This window comes from Gymnogyps californianus, chromosome 6 (genome assembly GCF_018139145.2).
Source record: "Gymnogyps californianus isolate 813 chromosome 6, ASM1813914v2, whole genome shotgun sequence".
In the NCBI taxonomy this organism is placed as follows: domain Eukaryota; kingdom Metazoa; phylum Chordata; class Aves; order Accipitriformes; family Cathartidae; genus Gymnogyps; species Gymnogyps californianus.
Window position 1 is genome coordinate 30,227,806 of NC_059476.1, and position 24,086 is coordinate 30,251,891.

General features: G+C 38.1%; 1 protein-coding gene across 1 annotated transcript in view; it reads left to right on the forward strand.

Annotated features, from left to right (window-relative positions):
* The window catches only part of NRG3 (neuregulin 3), a 431,515-nt gene that overhangs the window by 310,114 nt on the left and 97,315 nt on the right, over positions 1 to 24,086 (forward strand). The window contains exon 3 of the mRNA XM_050899232.1: positions 4,055 to 4,128. Within this exon, the coding sequence (XP_050755189.1) occupies positions 4,055 to 4,128 (74 nt within the window). The remainder of the gene's footprint in view (positions 1 to 4,054; positions 4,129 to 24,086) is intronic.

Genomic DNA, 24,086 nt, shown 5'->3' on the forward strand with positions numbered 1-24,086 from the left:
GACTCTGTAAAGTGCAATGCATAATGCAATTTGTCTTTGGTGACCTTAAAAAATATAATCTAGAGAAAGTACATTAGCAATGAAAGATGTGAAAACACATGATAAAATTATCTCAGTTAAATTTAGCAGATACTATTTAGGGATGTACTGTTTGCAAGTGTTTTAGCAGCTGCAGATTAGCTTTACCTGTGATTCTTTTCATACCATTTAATCAGAAGGATTTAAATCATTCCACTCATACATTTTTGTTGATATTTTTGGTCTAGAGTCTAGACAGATACAGTTATTTTGGTGAAAATCTGAATGCAAAACTGCAAATACTATTTTCATATTTAGTTTGCAAGGAGGCTGTAATTAACACTATTTATTAGGGCCCTTCACCATGGTCTGCACTTAAGCGTGTCCCTGAGCCTGCTCATCCAGTGCAGCGCTTCAGCACGGAAGTGATTTCTGGTGCTGGAATGGAGCTTAGGCTGTCCTTTCTGTCCTTCGCTGCAGGGGTCCCACATGCAGATCAGAGCTTTCACTTTGCTACAAGCAATCTTATCCTAGTTTGATTTTCTTTCTCTTTTTTTTAAAGGCATATCTAATAAACATTTGCTTGTCATATAATCAAATGATCATTTCTGAAATCGTTGGCTGCATCAAAGCGTTTCTCAAGGTTTCCCTGATTACTCACAGCTTTTTTAATACATGTGATCATTCTCACTGCATATGGCAATATTGAACGACCTCAATTGGACTTTCCTGAACTTCTGTATGTGACACAACGGTGTTGTTTTAATAGAGGTTTTTGTGGGGGTGGGGTTTTTTTACCTTAGAGGTGTGATGCCCATTAGTAGCATGTATGCATGTTCGGTATCCTGGGCACAATTATCGCATCTGCCCATTTAGGATGGATGGCAGGTGCTTTAGCAAAGATTATAGAATGCCACAACATGATCAGCTTTTATCATACTGTAATGTTATAACTGTCAAATGTATATTCAATTTCACAAGACTTAATTACAAAGGTTTAAACTTTGGCGTGATATTAGCAGAGCAGTTATCTCTATTACTTGGTGTCTTATGGATTTCAAAAATCATTTGTTAATGAAACTAGGAGACTTAGTTTTTATCTTTGCTGAAAAAGTTAGTATAATTTAAAAAACAAGCTATATATGGTCATAGTAGTTGTTATCTTAGTGCAAGATTATGTTATTACATTAAAAGATTATATTTATTCTTTGATATATCAGCCACCTCTGTACTAAATTTTGAAAGTAACAAAAATAAATTTCTCCTGTGGTATGTTCATCAAAGTGTACGGGTAAGTGAAAATGTTACTTTAGACTCATCCAGGTCAGTCAGCCAGCTGATTACTGTATGCTCCAGTTTCACAGTGATGGAGACAAGCAGCAGTATGTGTATGATATAGTCAGGATAAAAATAATACTTTGATATGATAGCCAATACATTTGTAACAGAAGAAATCCATCCCCATCATGATCTCCAGATTGCACAGCATAGCTGTGGCAGCGTGCAATTCAGTCAGGTAGTGAGGATGCTGAGTTTTACAAGGGAGAAGTTGTAAATCTAAGTGATTCTGTGATATATTCTTTTCCAACCCATTGCTTTTACAAAGTCAGGAAAAGACAGACATGGAAACACATCTAACTTAGAGTCTTGTACTGGGGTGGTACTTTACCAATTACAGAAGTCTCCCATCAGATTGTTTTTGAGGCCACCAACTTTATCAGCATCTGCTGTATTTGCAACTGATAAAATGTAACCCTTATAAACAATATTAAATGGAAGGTGAAAATATCCACAGCACCTTTTGCCATTTTTGTGAGATACAAAAAATATTTTCTGATGTTTGATTTGGACCATGACACAGTTGGTAGGATTGGAATAGAGACACCCCCCTAAATCTACCCTAGCAGCTAACAATAGCAAAATTTCTCTCCTTCAATTCTGGCATGAACAATTCATTAGCTAGACCACAATTAATTACCTGGATCATCTGACAGGGGAATAAATGGTGCAGACTCTGTTTCTCAGCTGTGAAGTGAAGATAGTCTAAGGTTTCTGTTCCGTTATGCGAGGAATGGAGTGGTAAGGAAAGGAAGGCAGCAGAGCTTCTGGCTCAGATGTGCCCTGTTGGCCACCAGAGAGGAAGGGAAGGGGCTGTTCCCGCTGGCGTGAGGGTACTTGGAGCATTGCTCTGCCTGCCTCTGGCTGATGGGTATTCACACATGCTGATGAGCACTCGGTACAGCTCTTCCACAGGTTATCACTCTCTGACTCTTTAACCTCACAGGTAGCATCAAAGTTTTCAGTTGTGGAATTAGGCTATGTGATGAACACTTCTATGACTTGCAGACCAACAGTTTAGCACAGTTTTAAGTCTGTAATAGAGTAATAGCAAGTGAGGCAGGTACAAATGTATGTCAAAAAGTTAATAGAAAGTGCTAATGCAAAGACAAGAATATCCCCAACCCAGGTAGGTTGTTCTTAAGCTTTGAGATGAGGTCTACCAACTCTTCTCAAGACTGTGAAGAAGGGTTTCTGTTTGATGTGAGGCAACTTCTGATATTTCATAATCAGAGGCAAAAAATGCATGCAGCAGTGTCTGAGCATATGGAGACTTCTTCGGTTTTTCTGACTAGTGGACAATTTTAATTGAACATTCTGCATTTAAAAAAAAAAAAAAAAAACAAAAAAAACCAAAAAACCAAAACATTTTTCCTTGACTGATAACTTGTGACCACTACCATAGGATCTGAATTCAGTTTTTCCCAGTCAGTCATTTTATAGATAGACAAGTACCTGTAAGAAGCTGATCTCCAAAGTAGCACTCGATATGCTCCATGGAGAAAGGCCAAAAGGGAAGTTTTAAAATAATATCTATATATATATTTTTTTTTTAATCTTCTTCTTACTGTAGATTTGTACTACTTTTTGAGGTCTGATGGCAATTCTTATAATGTACATATTTGCTCACAAATGTACTTTCTAGTCCCTGAATCAAGGCTGGTGAGATGTACTTCTCACTGAAGCATTAATTTATTAACCCAAAAGCATTTTAAAAGGTAACTTTTAGAGGAAGCCTGAGTAGAAACATTGTGAAGGAGCAGATAACTTCTCTTCTTGACGTTATCACATAATTCAAGCTGCAGTTGTCAATCCTAATGAAGGTGGTGATGCTGATTTGATCATATTGTTTATATGATATGAAAGAGCTTTGGGAGATACGGAGTCCCTGCTGCTATCATTTATAATTAAAGTGTCCATCACTTTTCTCTGAAAAATTGCTTAGCAAATAAATAATTAAAGACCTGATTCTGATACACTTAGTTGAAATGAGAGAGAGAGACTTCTGAGAACAGTCCAAATGCAGTAAATGGAATTTCTGCAAAGTAAGGATTCAAGATAAATAATAGTATCAGATTCTCAGTCAAAGCCAGTTCATGTTTTTTAAGGCAGGAGGGTATTCTCGTTTATGTGTTTTACAATCTAATCCCACAAACATCTAAGACTGTTCACTTACAAACAACGCCTGACATTGTCTATCATGCCTAAACATGTTATCTTTTAAGCACAGTAGAAATTAGTCCTAAAATTAATGGCTAGATAAGTGTTCCCTAATTATTCAAACAGCCAAAGATAAACAAGTTGTTAATCTGATGGCTTGTAGAGTACAGAAGCTTTATAAAGCTTTGTGTTACCTAATGAGTTTATTTTATTACAAATATGTCTATTTTATAGAGGATTTTTCTTTGATTGTTTCACTGAATTGATATCTAAAAGAAGGGTTGTGCTTAAGTGAAGTTTCTTTTCATAGTTTCTGAAATAATCCAAAAGGGTTGAGGGGAATTTTTTGAAATACAAATGATTTTACGTGCTTTCATTGTGTTTCAGTAATAACCTTCCTTCCATAATAGTTGAAATAACTGTAAATATGCAAGTCGCTTGCAGTGTTGGCAGGGAGAATTTCAGTTGATTTTGCTACGTTGAAATTAACCTTTTACTATCGCATGCGTATGTTTGTCATTTATCCCCTTTTTCTCAGGTGCAAAGAGGGCTACCAAGGAGTCCGCTGTGACCAATTTTTGCCGAAAACCGACTCAATCTTGTCAGATCCAAGTACGTCAAATGTTTTTCTTATATTTTTAATCCATGCTGGAGGCTGCTCTTGCCATGCGAGATGACCCTTTGCCTATTGTCAGACAGCATATTATGGACCACTGCCGTTGTGTGTAGAGAACAGTGTTGCTTTTGTTGGTAGGATAAAAACACATCCTCCAGTCTGTTGTTATAAACCGTGTTCTGCTGCAGCAGGGCAGGCCATCCAGAGGACTTGATTCCTTGTGATTTGGAATAATACGGTCCCTGCTTAAAGCCAAAATATTCACTTTTCTCTACTTTTGACTCGAGAACAAATAAAATTACATAATCTAAGAGGAAACCGAGTATAGGCCGCAAAGTGGTTCCTTCAAAAGAAGATAAATTCAGATTGCCTGGAACTGCAGAGATTATAATTTCATTGGAAATATGTGATGTCAGCTTACATAAACCCCAATTTTTTTTCACTTTTACAAGTGAAGTTGCTCTGTATTTGCAGAGTAAAGGTATGCTTTCAGGTACTAACGTGGAGACAAAGTAACTCTCTATTACGCTGCTCAGTATCTGCCAGAATACCATCTTATGTATATGTTCTCCTACTGCACTGTTGCACTTTTAAAATTCTGTTTACTGACAAAACTGTCAAAAATATTAGCCAAGGTGAATTTTTTGGAAGTTAATCTGTTTAGTAATTAATGTTGTTCATCTTAAATTTCTAAATGAAGTGACATACAACAAAGGGTCATATCCAATCTCTTGTTTTTGTTCTTATACCTGGAAACTGTAATGTGTTAAGTCTTCTGGGTTTGGGTGCTCTTTAAAATTTTATTTGGGTTGTTTTGTGTTTTTGAAGAATAATGCTTGTTCTTCTAGTCTTTTTTTGTGCTTTCTGTTTATTTTCTTGTGCTTTTCCATGTGAAAGCCTGTTGCCAGAGACACCTGTTGTTTTGTAGTTCTCTGTGTTGTGTAGCTCCCATTCTAGTTTGCTTTGTATTTGGTTTAGCTTTTTCTTTTGCTTGACCTTTAACGGTAAAGTGCAGAGCCTATAATGAATAGGCAGATTTTACCTCTGCCAAGTTGTATGTGCGTGTGTAAACACAGAATTTGTGTATAGGTCAAGGAAAAAGGTACTTTGCATCCTAAAAGTGAGGGAAAGGAAAATCAATTAACAGGACAAGGTGGTACTTATCTGACTCGGTTTTAACAGGGAACTCTAGCTTTACTCTCTAAAGAGTAGAGGTGAAATTCATATAGATACAATACAAAGCCCAGAAAAGACTCCTAGATTAAGCTGCATCTAACAAGGCCAAAAGCCCTACAGTGTTTATATACTGCAGAAGGTGGTGGTGTTTCTTTGCAGCATTGTGTTGGTTGCACAGACTTGTTTCCCTTTACTTGGGAGATGCTTACTTACCCTGGTTGGTTTCTGACTGCATTGTTTCCATAAAATTGTTCAGCCACCTGATCCTGCTCAGTAAGCTAAGGTTCTGCTGAAATGTCCTTTTTACACCTTCTGACTACAAAGGCAATTTTATTTTATTTTATTGAAGCTTGCTTTCAAAATTATATGATTTAGGGTATGTAAGAGCAGGCGACCTTGGCTTGATGTTGACGTAGATCCACTGGACATACCTATGGCCCAAGAAGGGCCCCTCTTCCAATATAAATAAAGAAGGTTAATGTGAGTTAGGTACATTCCCAGTCAGTTTTGAAATTTGCCTTATATTTAATCCTCATCTGCATTCAAAAGAGGAAAAGCTTCTGTTCAGGTACATTTCTGTGTGTTGGTATAGTGTAATATATCTCTGTGTATGTACGTGCATATGCACTTGTTCTAAGCATGCCTAGCCTGAAAGGGAGATAGAAACTTTCTGCTGCAGCTGGACAATGACAACATGAACATTTTGCTCAGGAGTTAAATCAGTAATGTATTTATCTTCCCTCTGGAGAGGAAAAAATTAATACCATGCTGATAATTAGCACTCAGTGGCAGAAATATTTGCTAATTGCAAACCTGAGGAGTGTAAAAATATTTGACGCAGTAGTCAAGTGCAATATGATCATCTCCAAAGGCTCTGGTGTTGCTTTGCAAAAACTTAGTTTTGTGGTTGAATGTATGTTTGGACTAGGAAGAGAACTGCTGAAGGACACTAAAGGGTGAATTTGGAGGTGGCTTCACAAGGAAGCAATTTTTTTAAATACAAGGCTTAATTTCCAAAAGTTGAACATTCAGATGAGTGCTCTTGTGTCTGGACTGCACATAGCCCACACTGACTGGTGTCAGTCAAGCTTTATAAACAAGTCCAGTTCATTTGAGTTTTGTGGGATTGCTTAGGGTTCTCGGCAGTAAATGTGTTCAGAACTGCTAATGATGCATCTGATAACAGTATTTAGCTTATTTGAAGTTTGCGTGCATGAAATACTGAAGCAATATGTTTTTAATCTCACCTTGCCTGTGACAGCGCAGGTTACATTTTCAGAACATTCACTTGTCATTAAATGGGAAGTGAATCTGGACCACAGTCACTTGGAAAATAGCAACAATATTGTCTTAGAATTGTTAGTCGTTTACACGCACAAGAGTTTTGGGGTTTGTTGTTTGTGGTTTGTTTGTTTTGTTTTTTTTTAAATAGCACTCTAAAACAAACCAAGCTTGTTCAGCATGGCTATTATCTGAGGTTGCACAGTGACAAATAATGTGATATGGCTCTGCAATATTTTTGACAGTATCAGGCCAAAAACAGCTTCTTACCTCATTTTAGGTGTATGTTAGGCAGGTCTTGACTTTACATCACAGATGTGAATACAGATTATGTAATACTTAATACAGATTAATGCATGCTGAATCACGTATATGTAGTTTAATTAAACTAAACAGTTAAGATATTTAAGATTCTGTTTTCAGGAAACCTCTTGAAACTACCTGATGGTGTTTCAGAGTTCCTGAACTGGCATCCATGGCTTCTTGCAGTCAGATCTGCCACCTGCTACCTACCTTCAGCTCAAAGTTAGAATCAAATTCATAAGAAAACAGATGTAGGACACACACAGAGCAATGTCAAAACACCCCAAACACAAGCCCTTCTAGTGGACCTTCAAGCATCATAGATGTTAACAGCTACTTCCCTTAATTGTTCCACTCTTAACGAGGTTTTCTGACTATAAGTAAAAAACGTTTAAAAAAAACAACAACAAAAAACCCCAACCCAAACACAGGTAGTCTGAGAAGTTGTTTGTTAATCTTGGAATATGGGAGAAACCTGCCTAAACCATGGGAGCCACAAAGAACCTAACAAAATTGATAACGTCAGCAATAAGGGGAAAGGCTGCATGCTGCATGACAATGCAACCCGTGCTCACAGTCACTATCAAGAGGAGGGAATCTGTCAGCCCTGCTAATACTGGGTAGGACAAGTCCCTGAACTCTCTCTTGGTCGTCATCTCCTTCATCTATGGAGGAAGTACTAATGGGACAAAGAGAAAAGAAACAGCAGTTGCATGCTGGAAGGAAAGGATAGGAGTATATTTGAAACACTGCTTCAGCTTTCTCCATCTGGGCTAACTTCTCTATAAATACAGTTCATGGCAATGGTAGAGCACTTCCATTTTCAACATTATAAATACAACTTTAGAATAACTTTATGTACAAGTCATTTTTCCGGCATGTGTAGTCCTGTGTGTATCTGTAGGATTGGGAACTTATATACAACATAACTTGTACAAATGTACTCATGTACTATCCTTTATAGTGTTCTGGAGTAGACCTGCCTGGCCCAACAAGTCTTGAAAGGTAAGTTGTATGTAGGCTGTGGATACTTCTTTTGATCAGTTTTTATACTGAGGCAACGTATAACCTTTAAAGCTTTGACTGTTCTGTGCGGATATTCCAAAGCAGTGAACAAGGCGTTGAGAATGGGTTTGTCACGTTAGTCCTTTCTTACCAAATTGTTGAACTCCAACTATTTTGTTCTTAACTTAGCATTGAAAGCTAATTCCCTATGCAAAAAGTGTATTTCAGTTTTATAATGTGCAGTATTAATTTTATATTTGTCATATTAACATTCAAGTTGTCCCATTTGACCTTAGCAGCTTAAGTGAAGACGGATCCCCTATCAAATATTGGGAATCTTATCCAATCCTTTTTCAAAATAAATGCATTATTTCCTAAAAGAAGAAAAATAGGATGGAAAGCTTATAGGTCATTAGGCCATGCTCCTGCTGTTGCAGTCGACCTCATCATGTAGTTCCTTCAATAAGCTGATCATACTTCATTTGTAAACCACTTACAATCAGCGTGAACTAGCCACTAGAAACAGGTTTTCTTCATCATCCCTGCTCTGAGGGTTTCAAGACTTTTCAGCTTCCACATGAAATTTATGCACAGCCCAAATTTGTCAATTATGTTCTTTGTTAAAATGCACGCTTTGTTTCTACATTGATATTTGTTTCCACCATGTTACACTTCGGGTCTGTTAAACTGGCTTTTTCAAATGTCAGAAGTCTTGTTCCTATAGAGCTAGCTATAGCTTGTGGTCTTATAATACTTTAACCTGTGACACCATGGCACACATCATGTTTCTTTTTGAATCTCATCAAAGAGAAACCTGCAAGTGTCATGTCTGGAATCTGCAGTTACTCATTCTTAGATTACCTCTTTATGTAGCAAAGGATCAAAACCCCTGTCCTGGAGGACTGGGACTATAGATAAGTAAAACAACTCCAGATAGTTTAAAAAGGAAAAAACTGTTTTTCCAGAAATGTATTTGAAGCCTCAAGACCCACACTCACCTCCTCCAAAAAAAAGCCCCGAAAAAAACCAAACACAAATCTTGGACTTTTTGCCCCCTTTTTTTTCTTTTTATTTTCTTCACCACCACCACCACCACCACCCCGCCCCATCCAGTTTTGTATTTGTAAGATCATAGGATAATTTAGGTTGAAAGAGAAGTCTGGACTTCTCTGGAGAACTCGGGAGATTCAGCCTCCTGCTTTAAGCAGAGCTGGCTTTGAAGTTTCTGCTAACTGCACTGGACACCACGAAGGTAGTCTGTAAAGGGACTGTGATTAAATAGAGGAAAAAGTGCATCACAGTTGTGAAATATTTATAAAATATATTTTCAAATAATTTGAATAAATAAAATAAATGAAACTTCTGAGTCTCTTACTGAATGATTGATATTCTAGAACCTGAATAATATTTTTGTCAACTTTACTTAACCTTTCTGAATTTGTCAACATTCCTTTTGAATTTGTTTTTTCCTCCTTTTTTGTTTTCTAGAAGGCATAGGAGAAAATAAGATTTTGCTATTGGAAAGACTTTGAAGGTTGGATGTAGGTAGGGGCGGTTATGAAGAGAATTTAAGGAAAATAGGAGGACTGACTAGCCAGAGGTGAATATCTGAGTTTTGTGGAGGGCAAGTCCTTCTAAAACAGGTTTAACATGGGGCTTGTTTAACCCCAGATAGAGCTTTTGAAATCTGGATGTAAATCTGAATTTCGTGGCTTAACTTTGTCTCAAAAAGAAAAGATTTTTAAGCCCTTCTGCAGTAATTATGTCGTCTGTTTAAGACTGTTTTGTATTTTAAAAAAACATATGGAGGGAGCGGCTGCAGACCAAGTTTCTTTTGTAGTGATTGTCATTTTATGCTGTCTTATCAATCTAATTGCAAAGAAGAGTGCCACGTCAACTGTGTTCACAGAATAAAAATTATTAATGTTGCTCTAGGATATTAAGCTTTTACAAAAATGAAATAATCAAAAGGTAATATTTTATTGCCTTGTAAAATTAGATTTTAAGAGCTATGTGGTGACAACAGTCAAGTGAAGTCCCTGAAAATGACAAGTCACTGTAAGATCTGTTAGTATCCGTCAAGTGGGTATGACATTTCTGTCAACTACAGTTTCTTTATAAGGATATATAAACAGAGTTCCTCCAGTTCAAATGCATCACAAATCAACCTAGATTAGTGTTGATGCATTAAAGATTGAAAGGAAGGAAGGAAGGAATTGCCTTAATAGAAATAGCAATAAAGGAGAAAAGCAACACAGTCACTTCAGAAGTTTTAATGATTTTATCTATAGACGAGAAAAGATGCATCACATGAGAGACAGGCTGGGGACTATGAAACCTCAGCAAGGTAAAATAAGAAAGAAAAGACATCCTTGGGGGAATGAGGGACATGTTTTCCCTCCTCTTTGATCAAGTGTGGGTAGAGACCTCAGGATACAGACTGTAAAAGATGATGTGTTTTCAAATTTGAGTTGTGCTGAAGCTGTAAAATTTTACTTTGTGTGAATAGTATGAATCTTCTTGATTTATTTTGTTGTGGTTTTTTTTTTTTCTTTAAAATAGGAACTTAGGCTTTATTCTGCAGAACTGAAATGAAATGCTGAAAACCAGAAGTGCAACGTTAACAAAGCGTTAGTAAAATGGTTTGCCGTGATAAACGGAAGCGTGAATGTGTTTGTTGTCAGAACATATTGAAAAGTTAAAGCCCAAGAGAGGTTAATTGAAATCACAAATTTGCTATTAATGCAGTGGGCAAAGAAAATCACGCTCAAAATCACTATCAGTTTTGATAATATAATTGTTTCTTACAATCTTAAAAACAAAATTTAAATGCATAGGAAACAACTGGAAGTAATATCTATTTCTATGTAAGCTAACAGTGACTTGTACAGAATGTGCAGTATAGATGTTATTCAGCATTTTTTTTATTTTTTTTTTCTGTCAGTACTGCAGAATAGATTTTAAAAATCACAAGAGTATTGGTGATCTTCATGTTTCTAATGTAGAGGGGGGGAATATTTTAAATTAATTCTAGGATACTAAGTTTGTGTCACTCTTCTCAAGTAAAAACAACAACAAAAAAATCCACTAGTGTGAGAGCTGTTTCCAAACAGCATTAAATTGAATTCCTTTCATTACTTTTGCATGCAATAACAGAGCTTTTTTTCCCTACTTTCATTGAATTCCCAGTCCTTTTAGAAAAACAACCAGCAATTAGTTTGCACAACACCCCCACCCACCCCCAGCTTGCTTTCTGGAAAGAATGAAGAGGGGTTTACAATTGATTTCCATTTCATATTTCAGTTTTAAATGAATTGTTAGCCTTTACCAAATTCATATCTATCTATATTTAGTATTAGCTAAAATAACATTTAAATAAGAAGTCACACAGGTTTATTGGGAAATGTAGAAAAAGTCAGTCTGAATTTGACCAAAATCCTTTTATTAGTTTTAAAGGAACATCGGTTCTTTATTCTTTTCTGTTCATCTCTTCTCTTGGAAGACAAGAATGTATTGGCATCTGGTTACTCAACATTGTTTTATTTTCAAAACTTTTCATTTAAAGTATTGAAGTATGTCTGGTTTTGCCATGACTTCTAGGCCATAGGTGGTCTTCTGTAATTCAGCTTGTGAAGACTGCATGTCTGTAGAAATTTGTGGAGAGAAGCTGGAATCAAGTAGATGCAATATCTTTGACAGCAGGAAAAAAAAACCCAAACAAACCTCAAAACCAGTTCTCCTTTAAAAATTGCCTATATGTGGAAGGATAATAATGAAATTGAGAATTCCTTTTATTTGATCTCAGTATAAATCCCAGGAAAGACAGAAAGTGGAGATATCTAGCAATGCAAATCCCAGTCAGCAAAAAGTTTTAATCAGTATATCTTCCTGTAAGCCATAGATGCTAAAAATCAAGAAGGAAATTACAGCCACCCCATACAGAGAAGTTTGAAGGCTGCCTTTCTAAACTACCATTCATCTGTGAAATTTGGGACTTGCATCTAGTTAAAGAATTTCTAGGTTTTTGTGTAGTGATTTTTTGCACGTGTATTTTAAGGAAATTTACCATATGATGGCAGAAACACTCGACTACAGCTTGTTACACAACAGCCACAGCAGATGGCTGTGAATAGAGGTTACAGTCTTATGTAAGGGACGGAGCTGTGAATCGCACGCTCTCGCTGGCGAGCCCGCTCTGCCACGAGCGCTGGGTTCATCTCGGTGCCTGAATGAGAGGCGGTGCAGCGCTTTCGCTAAGCAAGCACCTTCTGAAGTGATGAGCCTTGGAAACATCAACTTCTCCTATCCACTCCTCTTACAAACACATTATGATTTCCTAAATCTGCTGTTGGCCATCCCGTGTCTGGAAAACCGTCAGTTTAAGTATAGCTTGAAGTATATGTTCTGTGGCACTCTGGAAGCATCTAATTTAGCCTGTTGGTCTGAGTAACTAACTTTTCTGACTTGCATACTCTTCATACTGACGATATGTTACTGTTGGTGTCAATCTCCCACTGTCTTTCAGGACTTCTCTGATTTTGCCTGGATGGACAAGGTGCAATCAATCATTTGACTTGTCAGATCCTATTTGCAGGCCTTCTAAGAGGAAAATTCAGCAGTGCAGCAACCATAGTTCTTCATGCTCAGGGAGGAAAGTGTAAGCAAAGATGGATTATCGCGAGATGACATGTAGGAAAATTGCACAAAACATGACAGTGATTTAGCTGAAAAGCATTCTTTTCGTCAGGTTCTGTCTTTGTAAATTAGCTACTGAGTTGTCCAAATAGCAGTTCACTTTAGCAATACCATTTCACTTTATCTCAGTGATTTAGTCACACTTTTGATGTTAAATGCCTCAGGATTGGTTGAGATAGTATGGTATAGGTTTCATAAAGATGTCATAGCCTGTTGCAGGAGCTAGTAAGAACACATGGAGAAAAGAGATGGATTTCTTTTATTGGCAACTAATCTTATACCTTTGAATGTGTCTGTATTAAATCTAAGTCTGAACTGGGTGTTTTGCCTTCTCCTATGAGTGGTTCTGTGTTAAAATAATTCTAGTAAAAATGCAGCAGTGCATGTGCAGATAAATCACGAAGTTGTGGGCTGCATGATATTCTGATCTGTCCTGTCCGCAGTACAGTTATATGACTGCAAGTAATAAACAGCAGGAAGACAAATTCTGCACTGATTCTTACAGGCACAAAGCTTGAGATCAGTCCAACACACACTAACTGTCTTGAGAGTAAGAACATTAAGGGGCTCATACATGAGAGCTAAAGTTTCCTCCGAGAGGATTTCTGCTGAGTGTGCTGATCATCTTCCCAAAACTAATACTTTGTAAGAGCCTCTGTGCCCTTAACTGATCTTCACTCTTTGCATTAAGTCCATACTCCACTACAAGGATGCTTATTAAGGCAATTATTGTTAGACTTTTCACTTCACACGGAGCTTCTACCAGCGTTGATTCAGCTCATTTGAACAATCTCTGCTTATTAAGGAAAACCTGGAATAAGTGTATCATTCAATATTAATGTAGTAAGTGCTCTGTGTTGTTGTGAAGACCAGATGCTTTGGGGGTAATGTGTGTATATACGTATCTTCCTAGGATAATGGCAATCTTACTGAAAACATTAAGGGTTAGCATTACTATGAGTTTGATTACCACATCAAGGTAATTATTTTCTTCTAAGAAGAAAGATAGTACTGAGACTCCTGAAGGCATTTTCAGGCTCATTTCTCAGGCCTTCCATAACAATCATATTTGGCAACAGGGAACAGCCATTTCTGGTTAAAATTTTACTGTGCAAACCCAGCAATTTGTGAAACTACTATTCCCTGGATCAAAAAGATCAAATGGTAAAATCTTGGTCTCATGGGAACTGGTAAATGTTTATTAATGAATCCTTCAAGGTTACATTGTCCTATAGTGACTTTTATTTCATGTGTGACTACCATTTTGCTAGAGATTTTTGTGTTGACCATTGGGGGGTTGAAATTGCCAACCGTAAGGATATGTATTCATTTTCTTCAGTGATAAATTTGATCATGGAAATGGTTTCTTAAAAGACAAACCAGATCAGTGTTGTCCCAGGAGCAAACCAAAGAACAGATTGTAACAGGCGGTTCTTGATGAGGTTATTTATATTGGGAGGACTTGATTCACTTCCAACCTTTTCAGAGAGCACCCTCCTCCCAGGGCTCCTGGCTTTTTGCTCTCACTGCAAGTACCAGCTTGCTGTGGAGAAAAAGTCCAGTTGTTTTGCTGCCATCATCAGTCACAGGTTAAGAAGGGGCCTGGGAAACAGAAAGCTTCTCTTGTTACTTCTGTACACAGCCTGAGTAACAGGTTTGACAATCTAGCTCTGAATGGTTGTATGAAGAAAACAGTACTGAACCGCTGAACGTCTGAATATAATAGCCAACCTCTGCATGTCACTGCCCATTTGATTTTTGCACGTAGTTCTGCTCTTTGATCTTGTTTCCATCTTCGCCAACCATTTTAGCATCTCAGCTGGGTTATCATCATCAAAAGGAAAAGATTTGAGTGTACTATATATTCTGCTGTTTAAGATACCAGTTCTCTCTTTCTTGGCCCACTTGTCTTAATTTCCTACTCTCTACTTTTTTCTTCCCCCCCCCCCCCCCCCCTTCTATTCCAATATATCTACTTTATTTCCTTCCCCATTTGAGGGACTTTTCCCCTTCAGCATCTGAATTACATTTCTGTTGGTGACTCTTCACTCTCTACCACTCAATGTTTGCCACGTGCTTTTGCCGTGATTTCTTCCCACATTGCCACTGCATGTGGCCTTCACTCGCTCTCTGAAACCAAGGTTTGACTCCTTACTCTGCTTGACCTGTTTCCCATCTTCCAGATGAATGCCTAGATCACAAATGGCTTTTCATGTGCTGTCTGGTCTGTCTCATTTAGGCTTCCCTTTCTTCCTTATATATCATTTTTACTTTTGCCACATAATGGAATAAAAAATATAATTTGCAGTTTAATTTAGTGTCCAAAATGTTCTTTACATGTTTACAGTGAACAGATGTCCACATTCCATTTCGTTTCCAAAGGAGTTGGCTCCAATTATCTCAGAAGATACAGAAAGAGGTTAATACCTGATGCTTATCAGGAGAAAATATCCACTGTGTGGGCTGTTTGTGAAAGGCAGCATCTAAATTTAACCTGGTTTGTTGGGGTTTTTTTAATAAAACTGACTTTTTCTTGAAAAAAGGTTGCATTTTCAGCACTGAAGCTTTTTATGTGCCTCAACAGTACTTTTATTGGGAAAGCTTTTTCATGTTCAGAAGAAAACAGTTCTGATCTGATACAGGAATAGAGGCCCCAAATTAGCAGAGAACAGAATATTTGTCCATAACAGGTGAAACACAGATTCAAGTCCTTGTTCTGCTTGACCTGGTTTTCCTTTCTTCCAGATGAATGCCTAGATCATACCACAGAAAAGAGAGTGGGTCAGTGTCTTTTCTTACTTCTTTTCTGGAAGAGAAAGATTAAGATTTTTCTGCTATTTCCCAGCTGGCTCTAGTGATGAACTGGTAGACTTGAAGTCTCTGGTATAGTAAAACACGTATTTTTACAGTATTGCCCTACCCTAGAGAGAGCACAAGACAAAATTTTGCCTTAATGCTCATCTATATTATAGAAGGTGCTGGAGTTTACAAAATGTATGATATTGACTTAGGTCATGATCCTGCACAAAACTGTATTGATGCATATTGTTTCTCAGGAGAACTACTCGTATGAAAGATACTAAGCACGTTTGAAGCATCCAACGGAATTATTTGCATTAATTTGTGGTTTTCTTGATAGTGAGATGATCTGCCATATTTTAATTCTCTGGATTTGAAGAGTCCTTCTGAAAAGATTTTTTCTATGAAGCTAAGTAGCTCTAACGTAGGAGCCTGGCTCCTGCTGGTGGAGGAGCTCCCCCTGAGCGGCTCCGTCTGCAGCTCATGGACAATTCAGTACACTGACGGGGGGAGAGTGTAAATTTGAAGGACCTTGTTGGTCTGTGGAGATTAACAGTTGTAATTATAAATATGTATATAATCTTAATACATAAAAACAAAAGGTAATTTTGTTACTGGAAAGGCTTTAAGTATTCCAGTCTGGTTTAGTTGTCTTTGAAAGTTTCAGTCTCACATTAATGCCATATTAATTTGCTGTCTTTACCAGTCTCCAAGTTTTAAGCAACCCTTTTGGTTAGGTTTTGTTCAGTGTTCAGTAAATATTCAAAGGCTTAAATGCTTTAAAAGCCTTAAAATGCTATCTGTACGCTTTTGGAGAAAAGGTGACTTGTTTCAGAAGAAAGTTGTGAAACTTGGTTAAGCCGTATGTGTAGATGTCTGAACAACTCCAAGTAAAAACGCTACTTACCAATGCAGTGCTACCATTGTCAGAAAATTATCATTCATTTTCTAGGTATTGGAAACGTGGTAACTAAAGAAATGTCAGATAAACTGATTCAATCTTGTATGATAGTAGTGAATGTCTTAATCCACTGGAAAATGGGAATATTTGGCTATTTATTTATGCAAGGCAAAGCCAGTCAATATAAATCCATAATTTCTTTTGGAAGTTAGAATAGACTGTTAGAATAATCTAGAATTTTACACATTACAGATCAAAGATTACGTCCAGTTCTGTAATGTTGTTATAAATTTTGCTGCAACATTTAAAAACAGATGGCAGGGTAAATTAGTTTTTAGTTTAGGTTATGTCTATGTAACAAGTTACTGCAAGTTATGGTGTAGATTTACAGTGCAGTTAGCTATTCTGTGATAACTGCCTGCTTGTGTGATAAAAGCAAGCTGGTGCCCTGCAGTTGCATTGAGGCAAGTCTCCCACCATGACTTTATAACATGGCTACACTCAGTAACTTGTTTTGTTTGGCAAATAACGAAGTCCTTACAGCTTGGTGATGGAAGGAATTAACTGAAGCTACTCTGAGTCAGGTACCACATGGAGGAAGGACAGCTGGCTGAATGGGCTCCATGAGATGACTCTTTGCCCCTGTGGCTTTTTACATGATAGTAGTAGGGGTTTGGACCAAGTTTTTACTTTCTATGTGCCTGCTGCTGTTGCAATCTGTACATAATTGACCTGCTTTGGCAGATTAATGCAATCTTGTTTGTCTGAAGTAGGATCGATTTAAGTTTATCAAGTAGGAGCATCCAAGAGAGTAGCAGTTACTTTAAAAGGAAGAATGCAAATCTCTGCACAGAAAGAGAGGCTGAGGCTTATTTTTTAAAATAAAAACCTGTTCCTTAATGTGTATCAAACATGTAAGGTGATTCCTGTTGTCAGAGAACCATCAAAAAAGGGTAAGACTAATATAAGATAAAGTCTATCCTTGCCTATCTCAAATATACTTTACAGTCTGGATGTAGTAGTGCAAAACTGACCTTTGCATGTGGCCAAGCACATGTGCTGAAACTTCATGCTACAAACCATGTCAGCTCTTCTGAGGTGTCCTATTAGATCCTGGTTGCTCAGTTTATTCTCTGTTCAAACGAAACAATGAAATGACCATTTATTAAATAGACAACAGGGACAATGTGTCAGGCAGCAAGCTGGTAAATGGACAAAGGCAAATATTTTCTGGAAGACCATCATTTTTTGACATGGTACATGTTTTCACTGAGGGAAAATAAGGGAAATTGATGGATCACACCTAGTATCAATCTCATCAATTTTTATTTTCTTATAGCTGTTGACTTTGCAGCCATCAGTAATTCTAATTTGAATTCATGTTAATTTGAGCATAACAGGGCTTTCATACAGTAATAGAGTTATAACATGTACATTTGTTTTCAGAATTTATTCCTTAAAGACAAAAGAAAATGCCACGTGAAAAAAAGCAGAACCATTAGCTGACAATATCTGTCACAGTGTGTCATGCAAGCAGGAGAATTTTCAGAATTTGGAGTTTGTTATGTATAAGCCAATATTTGCTATCCAATTTGGTTTTGTAGAAAACTCTTTTCCTGCTCTTTACTTGAAAAGTAGTATGGCATATTCACAACATTGTATAGCTGCCACTTCTGTGACTAACTAGCCACTAACTGGCCACTCACGGCTTGGACGGGCATACTCTTCACTGGGTAAAAAACTGGCTGGATGGCCGGGCACAAAGAATTGTGGTGAATGGAGTTAAATCCAGCTGGCGGCCGGTCACAAGTGGTGTTCCCCGGGGCTCAGTATTGGGGCCAGTTCTGTTTAATACCTTTATCAATGATCTGGACAAGGGGATCGAGTGCACCCTCAGTAAGTTTGCAGATGACACCAAGTTGGGCGGGAGTATTGATCTGCTTGAGGGAAGGAAGGCTTTACAGAGGGATCTGGACAGGCTGGATCGATGGGCCGAGGCCAATTGTATGAGGTTCAACAAGGCTAAGTGCCGGGCCCTGCACTTGGGTCACAACAACCCCATGCAATGCTACAGGCCTGGGGAAGAGTGGCTGGAAAGCTGCCCAGCGGAAAAGGACCTGGGGGTGTTGGTCGACAGCCGGCTGAATATGAGCCGGCAGTGTGTGCAGGTGGCCAAGAAGGCCAATAGCATCCTGGCTTGTATCAGAAATAGTGTGGCCAGCAGGACTAGGGAAGTGATCGTCCCCCTGTACTCGGCACTGGTGAGGCTGCACCTAAAACACTGTGTTCAGTTTTGGGCCCCTCACTACACGAAAGACATTGAGGTGCTGGAGCATGTCCAAAGAAGGACAACGAAGCTGGTGAAGGGTCTAGAGCACAAGTCTTATGAAGAGCAGCTGAGGGAACGGGGGTTGTTTAGCCTGGAGAAAAGGTGGCTGAGGGGAGACCTTATCGCTCTCTACAACTACTTGAAAGGAGGTTGTAGCGAGGTGGGTGTCGGTCTCTTCTCCCAGGTAACAAGCGATAGAACAAGAGGAAACAGACTCAAGTTGCGCCAGGGGAGGTTTAGATTGGATATTAGGAAAAATTTCTTCACCGAAAGGGTTGTCAAGCATTGGAACAGGCTGCCCAGGGAAGTGGTTCAGTCACCATCCCTGGAGGTATTTAAAAGAAGTGTAGACATGGCGCTTAGGGGCATGGTTTAGTGGTGGACTTGGCCGTGCTAGTTTAACGGTTGGACTTGATGATCTTAAAGGTCTTTTCCAGCCTAAATGATTCTATGATTCTAAGGGACAATGCTACTACATGGGTTTGTAAGTAGAAAAATAACAAGTTGTACCTAGTTGAGGTAGTGATAAGGACACTTTCTTAAGGTGTCAACAACTATAATAGTTGTTGCTAAATACAGAGATGCATCTGCTTGGGGAGATCGTGACCCATTTCAGTTGGTTCTTTCTCACTCCAGGACTTCTCCTTTCCTCAACCCTGCATCAGTCAGAAACCTCATACCAGAAGATATTGTGAAAGCAGCATAGGCCCTACATGGTTTTTCATACCACCCCGCAGATGTCTGAATTAAGATAAAGTTAAGTTCCCTATGTCGTTAATGGGGGAGATGTACTTTCCTGCTCCACCAGAGGCTAATTAGAATATGGCAAATTAGACAAAAGCCAAATTTAGATGTTATAAGGTGATATGTAGAGGATATTAGCTCTTCTAACTATTTAAGAAGCTTCAATAAGACAATCTGAGGAAGACTCAAAGTCATAGCTGCTCTGTGGCTGCTTCTTAATAGAGGGAAATTATTCAGTATCTGCTAGGGCAGATCTGCACTGAGAGCAAGGACCTTGACCCTGCTGGGTCAGCAAAACATCTCAAATCCAGAGATGTGCAGCTGAACAAAGTGAGTTGGCAGCATCGTGAAGCTAACTGCCAGAATTCAACACATATAAAGATGAAAATATCTTTCTTTTTTCTTTCTTTTTTTTTTCCATGTTAACAAAGTTACCATAAGAGGAAACTAAAAAAGAAAAGGAAAAAAAAAATTTATATATACATATAGTCTTGGGGTAGGCTGAACTAGATCTTGCTTAGATTTTAATTTAGGATACTTTAGGTATATCTCAGCTGTGAATGGAATAATGCAACATCAGCAACCTGCTTCTTGGGTCAATACCACTCAGTACTTGTGAAATTAAAGGCTTTTTCTAAAACTTGGCAGGGTGTTAATAGTTAACCCCTCTCATTCTTGAGGGGTGCACGTAATATCCAGATCTTTCTACACTACCCTGTACAGGACTGTCAAGATGGACAATGTGGATGAGATTTAAAAAAAAAAAAAAAAAAAATCCAATGAGTGGTGGGGTTTGGTTTTTTAATTAAGTGTACTGTGGAATCGGTTTTTGCCCAAGTGGAGAGACTTGCTGAAATGAATTCCAAATGAGCTTTTGCTTGCCCAGAGTAAGACCTGGAAAGTCTGCTGTATATTTTAACTTCCCAGCTGAGTTTGTCCTGAAAATGAAAATTACTTAAGCTTAAAGTGTGAATGAGATTTACTAAAATGAGAATGAGACTTATTTAAGCCTTAAAATGAGAATTACTCAAGTTTAGAGTGGTCAACAGGTATAAAAAGAGGATTGATCTTCCCTGCCTTCCAGTCCTGACCCTAGATCAAGTGGTTTGGAACAACTGGGCTCTAAAGTTTTTCCCATCTTGATCTTTCATATATAAATGTTCCTCCTAACATCTTGTATGTATGCGCTGACATAAAACAAAATTTTAAATAGTTACAACTCATCCTTACAATGTGCATTACTTTTGACAACACTGTCTTTCGTCAGCTGTCAAGTTGCCTGTTAGAGCTGCAATCCTTAGAATTGCTCCATTAGAATTACTCCAAGGATTCTCTAGTTTGATTAATCTGAATATCATCTGCACATTTTTCAGTGGAACAATTTGTATGTTTTGCTTAACGAAAGTGGATCAGCTTTGGGGGGAAAATCTAAAGTGTATAACTTGGAATCCTTTGCCTAATGTCTAGGTGTGCTGAAAACCATTTAAAGTTGATTGCCAAAAGAGAATTTGAATAAGCTTGTCATAAGGGGTAGGAAGTGCACATTGAAAATTTATGGTACATGCCTTCTGTCCTATCTGCTATGGGCTTTTGCTTTTTCTTCATAGTCAGTTTCTCATTACAATACAATACTCTCCTTAACCCAAAATTTAGGAAGAAAAATATGAAAGTAATTCATGCCTATAATATCCTTCAGTGCCTACAGATATTAAAGCTGACAAGTAGTTTGGTGAGCAGAATGGCAGATGGTCTGTGTCTGAGCGGAAGAAAGAGCAACAGCAAAGGAAATAATATTGTCAAGAGTGATAGTAAAGTTTAAAAAGCAGTAAATGTAGCTGTGTGCTAGGCATTAGCTAAGAGATTCTTCACGAGGAGGGAGTTTGGAAAAATAGGAGATCAGAGAAGGAATTAATGATTACTGCCTAATCACGTCCCTTTTTATTCTTTCTGCAAAATCCCTTACCAGCAGATTATAATATATGTGGAAGGAGTAGATAAATATTTAAGTAGTAGGTGGTTGGCTCAAAAAAAGACAAAACGAAATCAGGGGGAATACAAGAAAAATACTACATTTAAGATGAGTTTTGTGAGGGGTTAATTGTGTAAGATGATGGAGCAGTAGGGGTAGAAGGCCAGGAGGAGCAGATGGAAAGTTGTTCTCAAGGTGATGCACGTGAACAAACTTGGAGTTCAGGTCTGCAGAGCCCTGACTGCTAATGCTGCCTTGGGCTCATGGTCAGGATCTGGCTCTGGGGTCAGGCAGATTGCTGAAGAGGGACTTTGGGATGTTCTGAAAGATTTCTGTGTCTTAAACTGCTGGTCATAAAAAGCTAGAAGAGAAAGGAAAATCAGAATAGACACAGCTGCTTTGGTTAATGCAGTAGGAATGTTACTCCCTAGGTTTTGTCCATAGGGTGCCCCGATTTATATCTGCTCGTCCCTGGTGCATGTTAAACTCAAAATGCCATTTCCCCCAGAGTTGTTAATGAGAACTGTGTTCAGACACCTTTGACTTTTGGTACAGGTTTACAATTAAGAATTCAATTCAGAGCTCTTCTCTATACCGTTGTTTTTATTTCAGTGGTTTTGATTGATAAAGACTGAAAGAGAACTGCCTAAAGTTGTCAAGTTTAGATTGGGACTCCTATGGTTCTTTATTTTGGTCTCTTCTGTTCATGAAGAAGGTATACACAGAAAATTTTATTGTTTTCATTTGTACAGAATGTGGTATTTACACCAGAAAAAATGCAAAAATTAGATGTCAGAATAAATGAAGTGACTGGGAAAGAAGCACTGTGTGCCCGGTACCACAGTTACTATGTAGATGAAGTGCAGTTGTTTTGTGTGCAAAGTGGGATGTGCTGAGATCCTGACATTGTCACATACTTTTTTTTCTTGTTACACAAACTGATTGATATGGTTGCTATTTTTTTATAGATGGCAATGCAGAAGAATGACTATTCTTTTCTGCTTTAACACATTTGTTGGCTTAGAAAACAAATTTCTATAGGAAACTTTGGTCAAAGAGGAAAGTACTACATTATCCATGTCAGTACTATGAAATGCATAACATATTTTTCTGAAGAAGCAGCCAGGTTGACTGGAGAATTTTATTTTGTTTTACATTTATCTGTAAACTTGGATCCGTTGTCCAGCCGTTTGATTTACTTATGCAGCTTCTGTTTGGTATGCATCCAAATGCACTCGTTTATTGTGCATTCCCGTTATTATCCATAAATCTCTCAAGCCTTAGGTACTAGCAGCTGCACCACTATTTGAATGTAAAACAATGCATCTGCTGTGTAAGAATGCAAAATCTCTTACACAAAAGGAAAAAGTAAAGGCAGACAGTGCAAAATTATTAGCAGAATTTCAGCACCTGTGGACATTTAATAATATTTAGGCTCCTATATTCAGTCTTAAGTCAGTTTTTGAAATTATACTTAGGCTCTGTGAAAATTAACTCCTTAATGCCTTTGAAACACCTGGGAGTAAGTGAACGGTTGATGAAAATTTTTGTATGCAATTTTAGGGCTTGGGAGTTTTTTCTTTCTTTTGAGTCCCAAATGGTATGGTTTGGTTAGCTTGGTAGTGGATAGGATGTTTGAGAACAGATGTTGGACTGGATAACTGGTAATGGATAGGAGGTGAGATGGCAACTGTTTCTATCTGATTCCCCTTCCAGCCTCTGGTTGTCAGAAGGAGAGGAACTGTTACTGGGAGACCTTACAGACATATGCAGGGTTGTGGAGTAACAGCTGACCCCCAAAACTATACAGAATTTCCCTAGAATCTGTCCTTAAATTTCATGTGTGCGTTGTGACTGTTCCTGAGTGCAACTCTTGCAAATGTGACAGAGCCCAGCGCTCAACAACCCTTTGTAAAGGGTGCCACAGGTATGTGGAATAACAAGTTTTCGGTAGTCTTATGGGAAGTCATTATAGATAGTAAATTGGTACCCAGGTGTTTGGTGTACAAGCCTCTCTACTCAGAGGTGTGGAAATTGTTATCAGTTATGTTAACTAATAACCATTGTTGTTAGTTTTCAAAAAAAGCAGCCTTTATCAACACTGAAGCTGCTTGAAAGCCAGACAGACTCTCGGCACTGACTCATCACATTAAAGAGGAGAAGAAATAGAGGACCACCAGTGCAGAACAGGGAGGAGACAGAGAGGGAGAGGAATATCAACTGAGAAACAAAAGGCTCGATGTGTACCTTCTTGTTTGTTTGGGTGGGTGGGTGGTTTTTGTTTTACAATGTCAAGTAACATAATGTGACTTGTCTGATTATAATTCTTCCCGAGGAGAAGGCATTGTGAACAGACAGTTTTATAGGACTACCACTTGGCATGGTCCTAACTTATCTTCTTTGCAGTTATAAAATGCAATCAGTGAGTTCTAAGGTTTAGTGATAGTGTAGGTCAGGCCGGTCAGTGATGGGTTTGCACTGTGCCTGCTGAAACTCTACAATGCTGCAAAATTTTAAAGATGTGTTCATCCTGCACTGGGTGCATCTAACCGTTCTGTTTTCAGTGATAAGCACATTGAGTGTAGGCTTTTTCTGTTTCTAAACCTACCCTTTTAAAAATAAATTTAATTTTGTGCATGGTACATAAACATTCATTGCTTTATGCCCTTACTCTAAGAAAAAGCCCTTTTCTCTCTTTTAGTTAATCAACCCAGTTATTTTCACAAAGTTATTCTTACTCTTCCATAACTTA